The sequence below is a fragment of the Trachypithecus francoisi genome, unplaced genomic scaffold (genome assembly GCF_009764315.1).
Source record: "Trachypithecus francoisi isolate TF-2019V2 unplaced genomic scaffold, Tfra_2.0 Lachesis_group12, whole genome shotgun sequence".
Taxonomy (NCBI): Eukaryota; Metazoa; Chordata; class Mammalia; order Primates; family Cercopithecidae; genus Trachypithecus; species Trachypithecus francoisi.
In genome coordinates, this window is record NW_022681457.1 from 68,078,445 (window position 1) to 68,099,413 (window position 20,969).

The 20,969-nt window shown below is 49.4% G+C and overlaps 1 protein-coding gene across 3 annotated transcripts in view; it reads left to right on the forward strand.

Annotated features, from left to right (window-relative positions):
- The first annotated feature begins 1,413 nt into the window (after positions 1-1,413).
- Positions 1,414-20,969, forward strand: part of ACTN4 (actinin alpha 4) — an 85,987-nt gene continuing 66,431 nt past the window's right edge. For 2 of the 3 annotated variants that reach the window (XM_033226098.1, XM_033226097.1), the window contains exon 1: positions 1,414-1,700. In XM_033226098.1, the coding sequence (XP_033081989.1) occupies positions 1,539-1,700 (162 nt within the window). In that variant the 5' untranslated portion in view covers positions 1,414-1,538. The remainder of the gene's footprint in view (positions 1,701-20,969) is intronic. The other variant, XM_033226096.1, reaches the window with a different exon arrangement.

Genomic DNA, 20,969 nt, shown 5'->3' on the forward strand with positions numbered 1-20,969 from the left:
TCCTGACCTTGTGATCTGCCTGCCTCGGCCTCCCAAAGTGCTGGGATTACAGGCATGAGCCACTGTGCCCAGCCATTTATTTTTAATGTAAATATTTTTTTGTAGATATGGGATCTTGTTATGTTACCCAGTCTGGCCTCAAACTCCTGGGCTCGAGCACTCTTCCAGCCTTGACTCCCCAAAGTGCTGGGATTACATGAGTAAGCCACCAGTGCCTAGCTGAATATTTAAATTTAAGATGCTACCTGATGCAGTGGCTCGCACCTTTGTTCAAATGTCTGCCTTCTCCATGAAGCCTACCTGAGTACTTTATTTGCATTCCAGCCGATGCTTGATGTTTTCTTCAAATACTCATCACCTTGGAATATACAATACTACCTATTTTTTACTTTTTTTTTTTGAGACGGAGTCTTACTCTGTCGCCCACCTGAGGTCGGGAGTTCAAGACCAGCCTGACCTACATGGAAAAATCCCGTCTCTACTACAAATACAAAATTAGCCGGGTGTGGTGGCACACGGCTGTAATCCCAGCTACTCCGGAGGCTGAGGCAGGAAAATCACTTGAACCTGGGAGGTGGAGGTTGCAGTGAGCCAAGAAGAAGATTGCGCCATTGCACTCCAGCCTGGGCAACAAGAGCAAAACTCCGTCTCAAAAAAAAAAAAAAAAAAATTGTGTGTTGGCTGTGCGCGGTGACTCACGCCTGTAATTCCAGCACTTTGGGAGGCTGAGGCTGGAGGATCGCTTGAGCTCAAGAGTTCAAGACCAACCTGGCCAACATGGTGAAACTCTGTCTCTACCAAAAAAATACAAAAATTAGCCGGGCGTGGTGGAGCATGCCTGTGTTCCCAGCTACTCGGGAGGCTGAGGCAGGAGAATTGCTTGAACCCGGGAGGCGGAGGTTGCAGTAAGCCGAGATCGCGCCACTGCACTCCAGCCTGGGAGACAGAGCAAGACTCCGTCTCAAAAAATAATAAAAATAAAAATAGATTTGTGTGCATGTGGCTCCCTTCACTAGAAGGTAGTTTTATGAAGGTCGGGATTTTTTTCTGTTTTTTGTGCCTGCGTAAAACATAGTCTGGTACAAGTAGGTGTTAGATAAATATTTGTTGAATTTGTGTCGCTGAATGGGAACCCGGTGCAGTGCATTCCAAGCCTGAGCTAGTTCAGGTCCGATGGCGGGGCCTGCCCTTATGAATCATTCAATACTCTGGCCCCGCCCACACACGAACGACGCGCGCGTTCTCGCGGGAGAGGGGGCGTGGCTCGCACCCGCGCTGAGTCGGGTGGCGGGGAAGGGGGACTCTGCGCAGGCGCCAAGCTCCCAAGCGCGGCCTTGGTGCCTTTTCAGGTTTGGCAGGCGGGCGCGCGCGGGAGGGCGGCAACCGCGGCGCTGTGCGCAGGCGCGGCGGGCAATGCGCAAGCGCGGGCGGAGGGCGGGCTGAAGCGGCTGAAGCGGCGGCGGCGGCGGCGGCTCGGGCAGAGGGGCGGGAGCTGAGGCGGGAGCAGACAGGCTGGTGGGCGAGCGAGAGGCGGCGGAATGGTGGACTACCACGCGGCGAACCAGTCGTACCAGTACGGCCCCAGCAGCGCGGGCAATGGCGCTGGCGGCGGGGGCAGCATGGGCGACTACATGGCCCAGGAGGACGACTGGGACCGGGACCTGCTGCTGGACCCGGCCTGGGAGAAGCAGCAGCGCAAGGTGCGCGGCCCGCGGGCCGGACGGGCTGGAGGGGCTTTTCCGAGGGGGCCCGGGGAGGATTAGGAGGTCCTGAAAGGTAACTGGATCGTCTGTGATGGGAACGGGGGAGTCCCGAGAAGAAATAGGCGGGTCCAGGAAGGGAATTGGAGTCCTGAGAAGGAATCGCCGAGCTCGAGGAAGGAACTGGGAATCTGAAAAGAGAATTAAAGAGAATTGGCGTCCGGGTGGGGAATATGGGAGTTAAAAAAAAAAAAAAAAAAAGGAATCAGGAAGCCCGATGAAGGATTTGGAGGGTCTGAGCGTGCCATTAGGGGAAACCGAGATGACTGGGCAGGCTGAAATGGAACTGGGATCCGAGGCGTGCTCGAAGGGTCCGAGCATGGCTTGGAGGTGCTGGGAGGAGAATCGAGAATCGGGAGGCTAGGAAGGGAATTTCTGGATCTGGGAAGTGTGAGGAGGAGCTCGAGTGTGGAGGGGTTGGTTATTTTGGAGAGCAGAAAGATCTGAAGGAGACTGGAATTGGGGGAGCCTCAGGTTGGGGGAGTTCTAAAGGGGATGAAGAATCAAGTGTGAGGATGGAATGGAGATTGTGGGGTCTGAAGACGGGTGGGAGGACTAGGGAGGCTGGGAAGGTGAAAACAGAGGGGCTAAGGGTAGAACTGGGCATGAAAAGACGTGGGCTTAGGGTGTGAGGAAGGTAGAGGTGCCAGGACGGGGTCTGAGGAGGGTGGGGTGCGGAAGGAAGAAGTTAAGGGGCCCGTGAATGAGACGTTTTTGAAGGGGGTGAGATTTATTTGGGGTGCCCTGTTCCAAAGGGAAGAGAAGATTGAGACATAGGAGGAATAAGAGGAATTGATGAGGGATGGAAAAGCCGAAGTGGGGGGTATACGGAGAGTGTTTGGGGATAATTTGGGGAGGGGTTTCAGAAGAATTGATGGGAAGCTGAAAAGCTAGAGCGTTAGAGAGAGTGAGGAAGTGTAGAGGGAGAAGGTGAGATCGATGGGAGGGAGTGTGAGCTGGAATGGTGGATAATGGGAGGGAGGTTCGTTTAGGAAAATGAAAGTCTCATTAGAAAGGGAATGAGTTATGGATAGACTGAGAAAGGAATGTGGGGAGGGGGCGCTGGCTCCTGGAGGTGCAGTCCCGGGACTGGAGAGCTGTGTGTGTGTCCTGCAGGGAGAATAAGGAGTTTGGGGAGGAAGCGGTGAGAGTGTCCAGAAAGAATTGTGTCTTTTTCCGAAGAAAGCGCAGGCAGGTGAAGGGATCCTGAAGCAGAGACTGTTTTCAGGTGGCACTGTTTTTGGGGTGGGGGGAGAGCAACTCGGGAGGGCCCCAGAGCAGTGAAAAGGTGATCAGAAGTGGAGTGGGATCCCCGAGCGAGGTGTCAGTGTCTGTGTGTGTGTGGGGTAATCCAGTGTGGTTGAGGGGGGAGCTCTGAGTGTGCAGAAAGAGCTAAAGGAAGGAGCGTGGTGAGTGGGTGTGTGGGGGGAAGGGGTTGTTCAGAAGTTTTGTGTGTGAAATGGGTGGGAGGTACTTGAAGCTGGAAGCATTTCGTGGGATCTGGAGATCTGGATTTTCTTTCCAGATTTGTTACTGATTAGCTCTGTGGCCTTGGACAAGACCCTTGAACTCTCCTCCATGCAGTTTTGTTACCTGCAAAATGCGAAGGGATCCGAGGGGTCCCTGCGATGATTCTGTTAATAAAGAGGGATGTGTGTAGAGGTGGGACTTTGGACAGGGCTCTGAAGGTTTGGGAGAGTGGGTTTGGTGGAGATTTTTCAGGAACAGACGACAGGGCTTTGAGTGGTGAGCTGGCAGAGTGGGAAGTGACTGGAAGCTTCTCGAGGGCATGAGTTGGTGGCCAGGAGCTCGGCACAGGCAGCCTAGCCCAGGCTGGAGGGGAAAGGGTGGGAAGGGTGGAAGGAGCAAACTGTTCCAAGGCAGCCTGAGGTGGGGCCAGGCATAACCTTGGGTCCATTACCAGCGTTGCTTGAATTTCCTCATCCGTAGTAACTGAGGGGGGTGTCAGTGGCTTGGTGGGAGTGGTGTCCTTATCCGTGGCCCCACCTACTGCAGAGTGGATATGTTGTGATAGTTGGCATAAACTCGCTTTTTGAGGGGAAGGCGAGATCTGTTCTGGAGTCTCAACAATAATTTATTGCCCGAGGCAGTGCCAGGTTGGAAAAGGTTAAGAGTTGCCAAGAGACCTGGAAAGTTGGGAGGGAGCAGGGTCTACAGTGGTGGTTTTGAGAACGTCTGGGCTTTGTCTTCTGCATCTGAAGGTGCTGGAGAAAATGAACCCTTCACCCTTTTTTCTCAGGTGATAGGGGTGGGAGACCTTCCTTTTCTCTCCCTTCCTGTCTTCTGCCACTCCCCAAGTGACTCCTTTTGTGAGCCGCTTCCACTCCCTCCCAAGAGTTAGGGTGTGGGCTTTGTTCGTGGTTATAGGGTCCCTTGCTCACAGGGTGAGGCTGGGGCACCATTCAGGCCCTGGGCGGAAACCAGTACTCCCCGGAACCTCCAAGCCTTGCTGCCATGTGTCATTCTCTTACCTCCCAGCTTCCTTCCTCCGGGGCTGGGCAGGGTTGAGGGAAGAGGGTGGCTCACAGCGTCCCCTAATACCATCTGCTTTTGTGTCTCAACCAGGGCCAGATTCTAGTAACTCCTGCTTTACACCTCCTCCAGCAAATATTTACCCTTAGCTGCTCTGTGGGGGAAACTACTGCTTCACCTCTGTGCCCTTTCCCGTTATGGGGTAGGGATCCTTTATGAAATGGGGCAAGGAGTAATGGAAAGGCGTACCCCAATCTGTGTGGCTCTCTACCTTCCTGCTAAGAAACATCCTGCGCTCCCAGGCTGGCGGGGTTTTTTTTTTTTTTTTTTTTTTTTGAGACGGAGTCTTGCTCTGTCACCCAGGCTGGAGTGCTGTGGCTGGATCTCAGCTCACTGCAAGCTCCTCCTCCCGGGTTCACGCCATTCTCCTGCCTCAGCCTCCCGAGTAGCTGGGACTACAGGTGCCGCCACCTCGCCCGGCTAGTTTTTTGTAGTTTTTAGTAGAGACGGGGTTTCACCATGTTAGCCAGGATGGTCTCGATCTCCTGACCTCGTGATCCGCCCGTCTCGGCCTCCCAAAGTGCTGGGATTACAGGCTTGAGCCACCGCGCCCGGCGTTTTTTTTTTTTTTTTGGAGATGGAGTTTTGCTCTTGTTGCCCAGGCATGATCTTGGCTCACAGCAACCTCTGCCTCCTGGGTTCAAGCGATTCTCCTGCCTCAGTCTCCCGAGTAGCTGGGATTGCAGGCATGAGCCACTGCACCTGGACTGGCTGGGTTTTTTCTATGTTGCAGTGTTGTTTTAGTGAATGACAGATTGCCCTTCTTGCCTCTCCAAGGCTGAACCACTGGGCACAGGAGGAGTGACAGTCCTGGGAGTTCTGTACATGCATACTCCAAAAAAATATGTATCCGGAACAGCTGTAGGCCCTCAAAGTGGGTAGAATGGAATTCTTCTAGGAATTAAGCAAGAGTTGGCCCAAATCAGAGGGGACGTGTGTCTCACTTCTGCTTGAAAGCCCTTTGCTCTGACTTCTAGGGACCCCGTAACCCATAAGTAGGTCATGCAACAGTTTTTACGCGAGAGGGCTGTGAACGTGCTCCTGGCAGGATGGAGAAGTGTTGTTCTGGTCTTTGAGCAAATTCTTGAACAACTACAGTTCTGGGCCACAGTTCCCTATCCCAGTTTCTAAAAGTGGCCTGGGTAACCTTATCACCCTCTGTTGTCCTGGAAGGGTGAGATCTCTTGAAGGTTATGCCAAATCTCATTACAGCAAGAAGAAATGCCTCACTTGCTGAGTTTCCGTGTTCATGGAAACATCACTATTTCAGGGGCCTCAGTGTTTCAACCTTGACCTTTGGCTTTTTTTTTTCGGAGACTGAATTTTGCTCTTGTTGCTCAGGGGGCTGTATTAGGTATGAGTTAATTATTTGAAAGGTTTTTCTTTCTTTCTTTCTTTTTTTTTTTTTTGAGACAGAGCCTCACTCTGTTGCTCAGGCTGGAGTACAATGATGTGTGATCTTGGCTTACTGCAACCTCTGCCTTCCAGGTTCAAGCAATTTTCCTGCCTCAGCCTCCCAAGTAGCTGGGACTACAGGCGTGTGCCACCGTGCCTGGCTAATTTTCGTATTTTTAGTAGAGACAGAGTTTCACCATGTTGGCCAGGCTGATCTCGAACTCCTGACCTCAAGTGATCCACCTGCCTCGGCCTCCCAAAGTGCTGGGATTATAGGTGTGAGCCACTGCACCCTGTCTTGTTTTTCTTTTCTTTTTTTTTTTTTTTTTGAGACGGAGTCTTGCTCTGTCACCTAGGCTGGAGTGCAGTGGCTGGATCTCAGCTCACTGCAAGCTCCGCCTCCCGGGTTTACACCATTCTCCTGCCTCAGCCTCCCGAGTAGCTGCGACTACAGGCGCCAGCCACCTCGCCTGGCTAGTTTTTTGTATTTTTTACTAGAGACGGGGTTTCACTGTGTTAGCCAGGTGGTCTCGATCTCCTGACCTTGTGATCCGCCGGTCTCGGCCTCCCAAAGTGCTGGGATTACAGTCTTGAGCCACCGCACCCCGCCTTGTTTTTCTTAGATTTTTTTTTTTCTTTTTAAAGGCTGATAATGGAGGCCCCCAAGTAGCCATCTGTTATTTTGTTCCATTACTCTAATTGCTTGCCTCTTAGGATCTGGCTAAGACTAACAGTTTTCAAAATTGAATAACACACTTACCAAAAAAAAAAAAAAAAAAAAAGGAACCAAACTTAAACTCAACTGTTATCTAGAAAAAAGACTGTGTAAATATGTGTGAGAGGCAAGAGGCAAGTATACTCTGTCTTCTTGTAAGAGGGGTAGGGGAAGCCACTCAGCTGCTAGCACTCTGTTCTCTCCCCTCATCCTCTCCAGAATGTATTTTAGAACTTGACTCTTCTAATGACTGAAGAAAAGGTGGGGTATGGGAAGATGGCCTGGGACTGCAGGGTCACTCACACTCACCTGGCTAAGAGTTGAGATCTGGCTGGTGCCCTGGAGTGGTGCCTGCCACTCACCTAATCCTAGGCAGTTCAGGGTGTGGGCCCAGGATTGCCCTCTGCCTTTTGAAACACCCTTGCTGGTTCCGGCTTCTGAGACCAACAGGGAGGCTACTTTGGCGGCAGGGAGCTGACTCACCCTCCAGTTGGAACTGGTGCTAAAAGCTTCCATTTAATGGCAGCTGACTGCTTGGCCCCAAGTGGGCTGTCTTGTGGGGGAAGTGTTGGAGGAGGCAGGGTGGTGTGTGAGTATCCAGGTAGTGCTGGTGCTATTAAGCTCTGACACAGTCAGGGAGGTCAGTTAAAATGGAGTCTTATGGCCGGGCACACGCCTGTAATCCCAGCACTTTGGGAGGCTGAGGTGGGCATGGGCAGATCACCTGAGGTCAGGAATTCAAGACCAGCCTGGCCAACATGGTGAAACCCCTTCTCTACCAGAAATACAAAAATTAACTGGGCAAGGTGGCAGACGCCTGTAATCCCAGCTACTCAGGAGGCTGAGGCAGGAGAATCGCTTGAACCCGGGAGGCAGAGGTTGCAGTGAGCCGAGATCGCACTACTGCACTCTAGCCTGGGTGACAGAGCAAGCCTCCATCTCAAAAAAAATAAAAAAAAAAGTGGTCGTGTACTCTCAAAACGTCTTTTTAATCAAATGACAGAGGGGAGCAGGGACAAGTTTAAGTCTAAGCCTCTGGGGTGGGGACTTCTGCCGTTTCAGCATATGCTTCAGTCATGGCAGACTTTGGCTAGACAGCGCCCTTTTTCAGAGTGAACTGAGTGTGTAGCACAAGTTATCTGCCAGTGCTATTTAGCAGATAGAATAGAGCCAAAAAAGAATTGATTTGGGAAGACCCAAGGAATTTGAAACTGTTGAGATGAACACTTTCAGCTTTTGCTACACTGATTTATGTTGTGCTGGGAATTGTACAAGCCTTTAACCAGATCTTAGGGTTGTTCTTTTAACAAAGAATGATTTCCTTGCTGCTGCTTTTACTTTTTTGAAGGGCAGAAGGGAAGGGCAAATGTAATTAGTGAACAGCTGTTTGCTCTAGTATCACTTGCTCATTCAGGTTTTCTGAATAGCTGAAATATCAACATGTTTATCTCTTCCCTGGCCTTAGTATATCCTAGAGCAGTATTTCTCCCGGCTCTATCTTTATTCCTTCATTTAGTGAACTCCGTGTTCTCATGATTCACATTTTGTTCCCTTCCCTCTGTTACCTTCCTTTGCCTTCATTTATGTATTTAGTTTACAGAATAACAAAAGCACTCGTGTTACCTTTAAACAAGGTAAAACTTAAACAGTTTTTTCCTCCTTTTCTTTTTTCATGGAAATAAGAGGCAAGTGATAGCAAGTGGGTAATTCAATGGCAGTGGGAACTGAAGCACTGACCTGTTACAAGAGAGACGGAAGCTTCTACTTGAGCAGATACAAATACTGTCATCTGTGGAGATCTGAAAGAAGTCTTTCTATCACTGGGTAGTTTGAGAGCTCATTAGTCTTCTTTAGGATGGGTTTAAACTTGGAAACATCAAAGCAAGTTACAAGGAAACTTAGTTTTACAGTGTTGGCAGGGTAGGCACTAGAATTTGTTATAAAGTATCTGAAAGTAGCACAAGTATCACTTAACTTTTCTTCAAGAAGGTCTATGAGTTACATTTTAGTCAGTATCCCAGGTATCAAGGAGTGTAACTTTCAATGAATCAAAGAGAAACAGAATCATTTTAAATTCCAGCCTCTGTTTAAAGAAGGATCTTATGAAGGGGAGAAACTAACCACCTGACCCAGAGAAGGATCCCACCTCCTCCAGAAAGTGAAATTGGCCGGGCGTGGTGGCTCACACCTGTAATCCCAGCACTTTGAGAGGTCGAGGTGGGTGGATCACATGAGGTCAGGCGTTCAAGACCAGCCTGGCCAACATGGTGAAACCCCATCTCTACTAAAATACAAAATTAGCCCGGCATGGTGGTGCACCCCTGTAATCCCAGCTACTCGGGAGGCTGAAGCAGGATAATCACTTAAACCCGGAAGGCGGAGGTTGCAGTGAGCTGAGATCGCGCCACTACACTCCAGCCTGGACGACAGAGTGAGACTCCATCTCAAAAAAAAAAAACAAAAAAGGGAAAAAAGGAGTGAAATCTTTGCATATATTTAACTGGCAAGAGCATCCTTACATCAGTGCTTGGGAAGTTTTATCCAAGTAGCGGTCTCCCTGCGATTATAAAAATCCCCGAGACATTTGCCTTGGTGTTGTGCCTTTTTTGGTTGTGTTTTTTCACGTCCCTCCCCTCCCCATTCTCCATAAACAACAGAGGCATTAACTTGGAATGTCCATGGAAAGTCTTTTTTTTTTTTTTTTTTTTTGAGACGGAGTCTTGCTCTGTCACCCAGGCTGGAGTGCAGTGGCCAGATCTCAGCTCACTGCAAGCTCCTCCTCCCGGGTTTACACCATTCTCCTGCCTCAGCCTCCCGAGTAGCTGGGACTACAGGCGCCCGCCACCTCGCCCGGCTAGTTTTTTGTATTTTTTAGTAGAGACGGGGTTTCACCGTGTTAGCCAGGATGGTCTCGATCTCCTGACCTCCTGATCCGCCCGTCTCGGCCTCCCAAAGTGCTGGGATTACAGGCTTGAGCCACCGCGCCCGGCCATGGAAAGTCTTAGAAGCTGATTGGTGTAACTTGCTTGCCTTCCCTTTAGTTTGAACAGCGTTTACTCTGGAAGAGGTCAGTGGCCTTTTTCTTGGTTGTGATTTATGCAAGGTTATCTGAAGGCGAGTGGAGTGAGTGTACGTGGGATTTGCTGTTTGCCACCTGTTGTTGTGCTGGCTCCTGCCTTCCTGGGATGAGTTCCATTCTCTCCCCCTCTCCCAGGAGTGAGGGACCGTCCTGTGGCACCCCAGCCAGAGTAGTCCCCCTGTGCTTATCCCCTTCCTTCCTAAACTGCAGCCATTTGTGATTTTCCGTAACCACTTTTTTTTTTTTTTTTTTTTTTTTTTTTTTTTTTGAGACGGAGTCTTGCTCTGCCACCCAGGCTGGAGTGCAGTGGCCTGATCTCAGCTCACTGCAAGCTCCGCCTCCCGGGTTTACGCCATTCTCCTGCCTCAGCCTCCCGAGTAGCTGGGACTACAGGCGCCCGCCTCGTCCCCCGGCTAGTTTTTTGTATTTTTAAGTAGAGACAGGGTTTCACCGTATTAGCCAGGATGGTCTCGATCTCCTGACCTTGTGATCCGCCCGTCTCGGCCTCCCAAAGTGCTGGGATTACAGGCTTGAGCCACCGCGCCCGGCTCCGTAACCACTTTTATAGGCGCATAATAATTTCCTTTGAATCAGTTTGCACTTTAAGTTTTAAAAGGAAGACTGACAAGAGTATGGCAACTGGAAAACCCAGCTTCTCTGGCCATAAATATAATAGAAGGAAACTGCAAAAATAAACACATTGAAAACAAAACAGTGTTGTTTCCAGGTGGTTACTAAAGGCCCCAGGCCTGAGGCCTGCTCCCTTTGTTAGAAAGGGATTGGCAAGTGTTGGTGAGGTGTTAAAGACCCGCCAGCACTAAGCAGAGACTTTCTCTTTGAAGTCATCAGGTTTATAAGAGAATCAAAGGAAATACCTTTCTTAATGTGATTCAAGGTTTAGGGTAAGGTATAGATAATCCTTAAAATTTTCCATGTGTGCATGTCACACTTACAAAAAAAAAAAACTTGATCTCCTCTGGTCGAGGAGGGCAGAGCAGCGCCTTGTCCAGGAACACACAGCCCCTGTTGGCTGTGTGTGTCATCCCACCATACTAGACTGGAACATATGGCTCATGATTGGATGATGCTTGATTCATCTTCAGTTTCAAGTGTTAGTGCTTTTGGGGTTTTATAAGAAACCAGGACACATTGAAAATATAGTCATTTCTCAGTATCTGTGGGGGATTGGTTCCAGGAACCCCCTTATATACCAAAATCCACAGATGCTCAAGTTCCTTATGTAAGATAAAACGATAGTGTTATTTGCATTTTAACTATGCACATCCTCCTGAATACTTTAAATCATCTCTAGATTACTTATAACCTAATGGTAAATGCTACGTAAATGGTTGTTACACTGTACTGTTTAGGGAATAATAACAAGAAAAATACGTACGTGTTCAGTGCAGATGCAACTCTTCGTTTTTTTCTTCCAGTGTTTTCGACCCACCGTTGGTTGAATTCATAGATACAGAACCCATGGATACAGAGGGCTAACTATAAGAAATGTGGGTTTATCATTTGTTCCTTACACAACTTTTTTCTTTCTTTTTCTGTCTTTCATTCCTTTTTTTTTGAGACAGGGTGTCACTCTTTTTACCGAGGCTGGAGTGCAGTGGGACAGTCTTGGCTCACTGCAGCTTTGACCTCTGGGGCTCAAGCCATCCTCCCACCTTAGCCTCCCAAGTAGCTGGGACTAGAGGCGCACGCCACCATGCCTGACTAATTTTTGTATTTTTGTAGAGATGGGGTTTTGCTATGTTGCCCAGTCTGGTCTCAGCTCCCAAAGTGTTGGGATTACAGGTGTGAGCCACTGCGCCCAGCCAACTTTTTCTTCTTCTTCTTTTTTTTTTTTTTGAGACGGAGTCTCGCTCTGTCGCCTGGGCTGGAGTGCAGTGGCCGGATCTCAGCTTACTGCAAGCTCCGCCTCCCGGGTTTACGCCATTCTCCTGCCTCAGCCTCCCGAGTAGCTGAGACTACAGGCGCCAGCCACCTCGCCTGGCTAGCTTTTTGTATTTTTTAGTAGAGACGGGGTTTCACCGTGTTAGCCAGGATGGTCTCGAACTCCTGACCTTGTGATCCGCCCGTCTCAGCCTCCCAAAGTGCTGGGATTACAGGCTTGAGCCACCGTGCCCGGCCCAACTTTTTCTTCTTAAGGCTTCAGTTTTCTTCTTAGAGTTGGGCCCCTGCCACAAAGAAAGCACACCGCCACCCCATCGGATTTGAACCCTCCATTCTGAAAGGAAAGCAGTGCTCTCCTGCTGAGTTAACAAGGCTTATTTAAATGTTTTTCTTCCAAATATCAGAGCAGAACAGATTCTTTGTCTTCCAGTGGAACTATCCACATGGGGCAGAAGTAGTTGGAAAAGGCAGTTACTACCCTGCAGAACACAATGAAGTCATCTTGGGAAATATCATGGATGGTGTTGCAGTGATTGAATGCTGTATAGAACACCAGCAATACAATAGCATTTGTGTCTTCAGCTTCAGGCAGGAATAAAGAAGACTTTGTGGTTTGTTTTATGTTTTTTAAAGTTCCCCCCCAAAAGGTGTGGGGCTGAGTGATGTCTGTCACCAGCTTTCTAGTGGGTTTTTCTTTTCATCTTTTCCCCTCCCTGATGTCTTTTGAGAGTGGGTGGAAGCCACAGTCTAGGTGGATCAGAGGAAGCACAGAAGGCAGGCAGTATACCCCACTTTATGTTCTCCATGTCTAAAGGGAACACATTTGGTTTTTGTTTTGTTTTGATTTTTTAGAGACAAGGTCTCACTGTCACCCAGGCTGGAGTGCAGTGGCCTGATCATAGCTCACTGCAGCCTTGAACTCCTGGGCTCGAGGGATCTTTCAGCCTCAGTCTCCCTAGTAGCTGGGATTACGTGTGCACCACCATGGCCGGCTAATTTTAATTTTTTTTTTTTTTTTTTGAGATGGAGTCTCGCTCTGTCACCCAGGCTGGAGTGCAGTGGCACGATCTCAGCTCACTGCAACCTCTGCCTCCCAGGTTCAAGCGATTCTCCTGCCTCAGCTTCCTGAGTAGCTGGGATTACAGGCACGCACCATAACGCCCAGCTAATTTTTGTATTTTTAGTAGAGACAGGGTTTCACCATGTTGGCCAGGCTGGTCCGGAGCTCCTGACCTTAAGCAATCCACCCACCTTGGCCCCACAAAGTGCTGGGATTACAGGCATGAGCCACCGCGCCCAAACTAATTTTTAAATTTTTTGTAGAGACTGGGTTTTACTATGTTGCCCACGCTTTCAATCTGCAAAAAACCCAAGATAAAGAGTTTTAATATCTTACCTCCTGAGTAGTAATGACTGATTCCAGTTCTAAGAATGTCTTAATTATAGCCATCCAGATTGAGGGGACTGCAGGAAGTGAAACAGATGCATTTCTTTTTTCTTTCTTTTCCTTTTTTAAATACACATTTCATTTTGTGTATTTCACAAAATGAAATTTTTGTGTACTTCACTGGTGGTGAAGGCCAGTTTGAGGTTAGGAGAGGCATTATAGAAGGAAGCCTGCAAAGCTTGCAGGTGATTAGGCATCTGGGCATGCTGGGAAGTTGCCTGAGGGGGACGTCACAATAAGACGACTGTGGGTCTATAGCCTGCCTTAGCAAAATGACAGGCCTTCTTTTACCAAGGCCAAGGGCAATGCTGGAAGCTGACTTCAGTCAGTGTCATCAAGGCCTCCGTTAACAAATTACTATTCTATGATCACTCTCCATCTGGGTGTGAGTAAAAGGTATTTAGTTGCTATCACCATGGAAACTGAGTTGCTTACTTACTGTTTTGGGGAGTGCCCTCATACCAGAGGCAGTGCTAGTGGTGGAGTGTTAGGCCCCTGGGCAGAAAAAAAGGTCCTTCCACTTGGTATCACAGGAAAATACCTACATGCACAGCAGCCTTGCCAGGTAGGGGATGAAGGGCCTCTGTTCTCAGGGCAGGAGATGGGCCAGTTGATTTTATTGATGAGGAATGTGCATTTGTGCATGAGAGAGGGACAAGAAAAAGGAGAGCACTCCATGAAAGCCACTGCTGGCTTTGTAGCCTAGAAGAGTGCTTTTTTCTCTAGGAGTTTAGAGTTGGAATCTCAGCTATGTGACTTCTTAATAGTAGGGCAAAATATGCCTGTATCTTTTGCCTACTTCCACAAACACTGATAAATTAAAAAGAACTCTAAAATTTCCCGCAAATCCCAAGCACAAATAACTTTTTTTAAAAATCCACATCCTCCCTACTCCAAATCTAATAGCAAATCCTTTTCTCCCTGTCACTCTCTGCTTTTCTTCAAGAAAATACCTTGCCTTAAACTGTTTATTGGATGAAAATATTAAACGTTTTCACAAAGTGCTTCTTTGGCTGTTACTGGTATGCCTTGCATTTGGAAGGGTCAGAGATTTGAAGACTTCTGTGGTCTTCCAGTTCTGGCCTATGAAATACAGTCAGTTTCAGAATTCAAAATGTCTGGAAGAGCCAACTTGCCAGGCTGGTTCAAGGGCAATCAGATGAATCAATTCTTCTTACAGGCTGTCTGCGAACCAGTCATGATTCAGATTTTCAAGTCCTGGAAGGTATCCAGACGGTAAACATCACCAGGATTGTGAAGCAGTTACTTTTTTTTTTTTTTTTTTTTGGATCATTTGAGCTACACTGCCAAGACTGTGGTAGGACTTGTCTGTGTAAAACAGAAAGGGCTGTCTCTAGATGTCTTTTTCAAGGATGTTTGCTGTAGTCACCTGGCACTGTGTCTTGTGGTGGGGTGAGATGAAATACCTAGAGCAGTTAGGGGAGGGCCTTCTTGGACATTTTTTGAACTAATTTTCCCTTTCCATCTGTACCTTTTTTTTTTTTTTTTTTTTTGAGACAGAGTCTCACTCTGTCACCCAGGCTGGAGTGCAGTGGTGCGATCTTGGCTCATTGCAACCTCCACATCCTGGGTTCAAGTGATTCTCCTGCCTTGGGCTCCCGAGTGGCTGGGACTACAGGCATGGACCACCACGCCCAGCTAGGTTTTGTATTTTTTAGTAGAGATGGGGTTTCACCATGTTGGCCAGGCTGGTCTCAAACTCTTGACTTCGTGATGCTCACCTAGGCCTCCCAAAGTGCTGGGATTACAGGCATGAGCCACTGCGCCCAGCCCCTTTGTAACTTTCATTAACACTGATGAGGCACAAGCCATGGGAGAGAATCGACTCCATTGAGAGCTGTGAGCCAATTGAGGGATGATTGGTTAATAGATTGTGGCTTAAAGCCGTGGAAGGTAAGGGGTGACACTTGACTCCTACCAGCCTTATAGAAACACCTCAGAGATTCACAGGAAACAAACTTTGACCATAGAAACAGAAGACCCACAGCGCACTGAGTTCTCTTAGCAGCTACCTCAGGGTTGAGAAAGTTTTGGGCCTCTTTAATAAACCAGCACAGAGAAGTTCTTGCCAAATACGGCCTGCTCTCGGGCCACAGGGTTAGCTTAGGAGACAGCTTTCTTGCCTAAAAATAAATGCATGTTCCTATCAGACATTCCAAGCATAGTTTAAACATGAGACTTCTGAGCAGCAGCTCAGACTCTGTGGGTTCAATTATGTCAGAGTGTGGGCAGTGAGGGCTTTTGGGGAGCGTGCCCGCCCCGCGATTTGGGATTGGTTGTGGCCACCAAGGAAATCAGAAGACCAAATGCAAAACTTCCTCTATCTTATTTCTATAAGATTTTTTTTTTTTTTTTTTTTGAGTTGGAGTCTTGTTCTGTTGTCCAGGCTGGAGTGCAGTGGCGCGATCTCGGCTCACTGCAGCCTCTATCTCCCAGGTTCAAGCTGTTATTTTCCTGCCTCAGCCTTCCAAGTACCTGGTACTACAGGCGTAGCCATCATGTCCAGCTAATTTTTGTATTTTTAATAGAGATGGGGTTTTGCCATGTTGGCCAGGCTGGTCTTGAACTCCTGACCTCAGGTGATCCGTCCACCTCTGCCTCCCAAAGTGCTGGGATTACAGGCATGGGCCACCGCCCCCAGCCTTATTTCTATATGTTCTTGATTTATCACGGGCTGGTGGGGGAGACAGCATGCGTATAAATAATGAACCAGGTAACTTCAGATAGGATTGCGTGCTATAAATTAAATAACAGCTAGCATTTTACCTTGTCATAGACACTATTCTAAGTGCTTCCCATGGACTGACTTGTATGATCTTGTGAGGCAGATGTTGTTTTTTTTTTTTTTTTTTGAGAGGAGTCTTGCTCTTTCGCCCGGGCTGGAGTGCAGTGGCCGGATCTCAGCTCACTGCAAGCTCCGCCTCCCGGGTTTTATGCCATTCTCCTGCCTCAGCCTCCGGAGTAGCTGGGACTACAGGCGCCCGCCACCTCGCCCGGCTAGTTTTTTGTATTTTTAGTAGAGACGGGGTTTCACCGTGTTAGCCAGGATGGTCTCGAGCTCCTGACCTCGTGATCCACCCGTCTCGGTCTCCCAAAGTGCTGGGATTACAGGCTTGAGCCACCGCGCCCGGCGAGGCAGATGTTGTTACCCTTACATGCAGAAATGGATCCGTGGGCCTTTAAGCCACTTGCCCATGTGACTGTGCCAGGATTTGAATGTAGAAGTTGAGGCTTTCAAGTTTATGCTGTTATTTCTACACTATACTGAAGTCTAGTTATTGGGAATGGCTTTGTGAGAGGGTGGTGAGGGGAGGAGTGTGCAGCGCGGGTACTTTAGATGGAGACGAATGTCTCAAAGAGGTGGCATTTCAGCTGTTCCTTAACAGATAAGAAAGAGGGAACCAAGAGAGCACCAGAGGAACACGCTTCCAACAGAGGAAACCAGGCGAGGGGGCACCTGAGGAGCAGAAAGGCCCGAGTGGTCAGAGCAGGGCCTGTGGAAGAGATGAGCATAGCCAGATTGCTTAGAGCTGTGTTGTCAGAAGTGCTGATGAGTCTACATTCAACTTGCGCCTGCAAACTCAGTCCCTCTTAGATTCCAGTAGGTCAGGAACCTCATGCTTCCAGGACTCTGGCACTCCCACCCTTTCCTCCCAGGCCTCCTGGACAGGCCAAACCAGAACTGACTTCTAAAGTGGAAACTCCAAGATGTCAGAACATGAAGCCAAACAAAAGCTGCAGTTATCTCTGTGATGATTTTGGCAGTCGGCACCTGTATTTGATTAAAGCGTTGGTAATTTTGAATCTGGAGTTTTATGGCACTATGTGTACTCATAATGGCTTTGTAGTGTGGCTGTCTTAGGGAGCTTAACTTCTACAACGCGAACAAGTTCCAGCCCCCTTTGGTCCCATGAAGAGGCCATTTCTACCTGGTGGGATGCCACTTGCTTTACAAAGCATCTTTTGTAAAATGTTGAGTCTCCTTCTTTGAAGATGGAAGCCAGGAAGCCTGATTTTTTTCCCTACAATAAATATTGTAGAAGATGGCAGCCTGATTTTTAAACTGGCTTTTCTCCTAGGTCCTTTCCTTCTCTATAAATGCCTCTTTCACTTAGTGTTTCCTCCCTGTTTCCTTTGGTCAGGTGGAGTGAGGGTGGTTCTAGTTCAGAGAAAGAGACAGGCATGCAGCTGAGGTGCTCAGCGTTCTGTACCTCACTGGAAACCAGTCCAGGAACACTAGGTTTCACTAGGTTTCATTGCACCCACAACTCCCCATTTGAAGGCAGAGCTTGTCAAACGAGTTATGTGGCTTCTACTCAAGGAGGGAGGAGCAGCAACAGAGAGCTCGGGGCTATTGATAGACACTGCTGCCTCTGTACACAGAGCACCCGGCAAGAAGTTACCTTCATGGGTTGTCTAGAGTGAACGTGGGCTGGGATTCTCTCCGCCTTACCACTGACGATTCGACAGCAAAAATCACCCCTGTGGGTAGAGTGTAAGGGAGTAAATGAGTATGGTGGCCTGTGATGGTGCAGCCAGCCCAGCTGCTTCAGCTGGAAAGAAGATGGTGAGGTTTCCATTCTCCTGGCAGCATACCCAAATGAACTTGTTAAATCTTTTAAGTAGTTGTATAGGAGGGGAGATAAGTGTGTGTGTATGTTTATTCTTATCCCCTTAAATACAAAAACAAAACTTCCCCTTTATAAAATCAAATCAGGGCGGGAAGAGGTGCATGGCACATGGAAAATGTGTCGGATTAGATTGAGTCCTACCCCACATTTGGGACACAGCTGTAAGTTTCCATGGTGGGTGGCTTACGCATTTATGCTGAGCTGAACCTGCTCCAAGCTGCTGCAGTATAGGAAAGTCTGTCTTGGAGGGGAAGCTGCCTCTATCACACTGTAAAGACATGGAAGGTCTTTTGAAAGGCTCCAGCAGTCACCACTTGGGTAACAGGATTAGGGGCTGTTGAGCAAAGTGGGTCTGCATTTTTTTTGTTTGTTTGTTTTGGAGACAGAGTTTCTCTTTTGTCCAGGAGTGGAGTGCAATGTCACAATCTCGGCTCACTGCAACCTCCGCCTCCTGAATTCAAGCAATTCTCCTGCTTCAGCCTCCCAAGTAGCTGGGATTACAGGTGCCTGCCACCATGCCCAGCTATTTTCTTTTTTTTTTTTTTTTGAGACGGAGTCTGGCTCTGTCGCCCAGGCTGGAGTGCAGTGGCCGGATCTCAGCTCACTGCAAGCTCCGCCTCCCAGGTTCACGCCATTCTCCTGCTCAGCCTCCCGAGTAGCTGGGACTACAGGCGCCCACCACCTCGCCCGGCTAGTTTTTTGTATTTTTTAGTAGAGACGGGGTTTCACCCTGTTAGCCAGGATGGTCTCGATCTCCTGACCTCGTGATCCACCCGTCTCGGTCTCCCAAAGTGCTGGGATTACAGGCTTGAGCCACCGCGCCCAGCCTATTTTCTTGTATTTTTAGTAGAGGCAGGATTTCATCATGTTGGCCAGGCTTGTCGCGAACTCCTGACCTCAGGTGATCCACCTGCCTCGGCCTCCCAAAGTGCTGGGATTACAGGCGTGAGCCACCGCGCCTGCCGGCCACATTTTATAGCCAACCAGCTTCTTGTGTAACTTGAGTTGGGGCTTCTTGGGCCCCAGAGTCCAGCACTCAGGTAGAAATATGACCGCCAGGGCCAGACAGCAGCCCTCACTGGGCCCCTCTGCAGAGCAGAGCTCTGTGCCGAGCCTTTAGGGGTATGAGAGAAACCGGAGACCTGGCCTGTGCTCTCAAGGAGCTCACGGTGTAGCTGGGGAGAGAGCAAGGCCACATGAGACCTCAGAAGGACACTAAGCGGCACACCGACAAGCCCACAGCACTCTAGCCGTGTCCTGGGAGAGGAAAGGGGTGAATCAGGGCAGGTGGGGTCAGTCATGGAAACTTTCATAAAGGAGGTGAGTGTGCAGGAGGGGCGGGCCTTTGCCCCCGCTACGGGCAGGTTGCCGGGGGCAAGTGTATTAGAGGGTCCCGCGTGCAATCGAACATTTCTTAGCTGCCTCTTTTGAGTAGCCCTACCAGTTCCTGGCCCCATAAGCATCATCTTCGGGGAGCTGCTGGTTTGAAGGATGAGGTACCACGCTCATCTTGGCCATGTCTTAGAACCTGGGGTTCTGGGTCCATATCCATTCACGCGTCCTGTCACTCTCACAGATATCGTGGGTGGGCCGGACTCTTCCCCCGAGGTGGGAGGGGTTGCCTTCTGAGGCATATGTTTTCAGCCAGCTGATGGCCTCTTCAGAATTAGCACCGGTTTCGACAAAAAGAATGGAGAGAGATTCCCTTCTCCTGTCTAAGGGTCTACCCAAGCCCTGTGTCTCAGCCCCTCAGTGCGTGTGTTGCTGCATGCCGCCGCCCAGATGACCACGCACAGCTGGAATGGCAGCCCCTGTATTGAGAAGTGGGATCTGCTGCCAGTCGGCTGGCGGGGCTGGGTTGCCACAGCTCCTCTGTTGCTCTGCAACGCGGGTGGCCTAGGAGTGTGCTGCCTTCAGTTTATTCCTGCCTGCCAAGCTATGCTTCCAGGTGCTATTCTTTTCTTTAAATAACTGCCTTAGTGCTGGCTTGTGGAACTTAGCGTTCCCATCCCAGGAAATACTCCAGTGTTTTTTTTTTTAAACTCATTCAGATGCTCATAGCCAAATGTTTGACTTAAATACCACAGTGCCCTTGATATTGCCTTCCCCACACCGACAAACCGAGTTGCATTCTGGTCCCACTGTGGGCTAAGGTTAGGGTAGCGGCACTTGCCTCTTTGTGTGGTTTTGGATGTGTTTCTCCCCACTTCAGATAACGCATGACAGCTGTAATATAGCTCAGCTCGTGCAAGTCAAGTAGGGGCAGAAATCAACCAGGAGAACTCAGCCTCCGTCCTGAAGGATTAGACTGTCTGGGATCAGTAGGTTTGCCATAGAAGGATTCAGTGAAGGTGGCGAGGGTGGCGACTGTTGCTGGATTGAGCCCCTCCCTGCAGGCTGGGCACGGGAGCACTGCAGTGCCACGAAGTGGGGGCGGATATTAGCACAGCTGGTTCCTATTTCTTTTTCCACCTGGTTAGGACTTCCGGGGAGGCCCTGCCCAGCAGTACTTGTGAGATGCTGCCTTCCTCTTTTTTGAAAGGCGTAGGTAATAAGGAGGTGAACGTGTTTTGAGAAGAGAACCTGGAGCTCATTACTTGTAGTTGGGGCATATATTGCTTCACTCCCACTTTGGGAGAGTTTTTTTCTGGGGAAGTTCAGGATCAGAGAGTTTCCTGCATGGTTCCAGGGGCTGGGAGGAGCCGCCTGCTCAGCTGGTGGTTAGCTGATAGCACCCAGCCTACCCACCTAGATAGGAGGCGGTTCAGATGTCACTGGGATTCGCAGTGCCACAGGCTGTCTCTGGGCCCAAGCAGCTAGCTAGCTGCACCCCGGGAGGGGGTGTTGAGAGCACTGAAGCTCCTGTGGGAGAGTGCCTTTGACATCCCCGACTCCCCAGAACCAGGAGGTAGTGAAAGGTGTCAGTGGGAAGAAGGCTGGGCCAGAGCATAGAGGGAGGCCGACCTGGGCTCCACACCCAACTCCACCACGGGCTGGCAGTGCGACCCTGGGCAGGTGGCAGGGGTTAAGCCTCAGTGTCCTCCTTTGAAAAGGGGCATCATCCTACCCTCAGGATTCTGAGGATTAGACATGATAGTGTGTAGGAAGCACTCCGGTGCCTGGTACACTGCAAGTGCTCAATAAAATTTGCAGCTTCTCAAAATGATTTCAATGGCACATGGTCCTGCATCCAGGTGGGGTCTGCTACTTGAGTGTCCTCCTCAAAGGGGCCTGCTGAAATACGAAACTCAGTGGGAAACCAGAACACACCCCCTTCCTCCAGTGCTCCCCAGGAAGCGCCAACTCCTGAGCCCAGCCAGCAGCTTCAAAGAAGCGCCGTCCAACAAGTGGCAGTGGGCACTTGAGCAAGTGACTTAACACAGCCCTCTCCCCAGCCCCGCATCCATCTGGGCCTCACTGTCTGGGAGGTGGCTGCTTGTTTCAGAGTTACAGGCCCTGAACAATT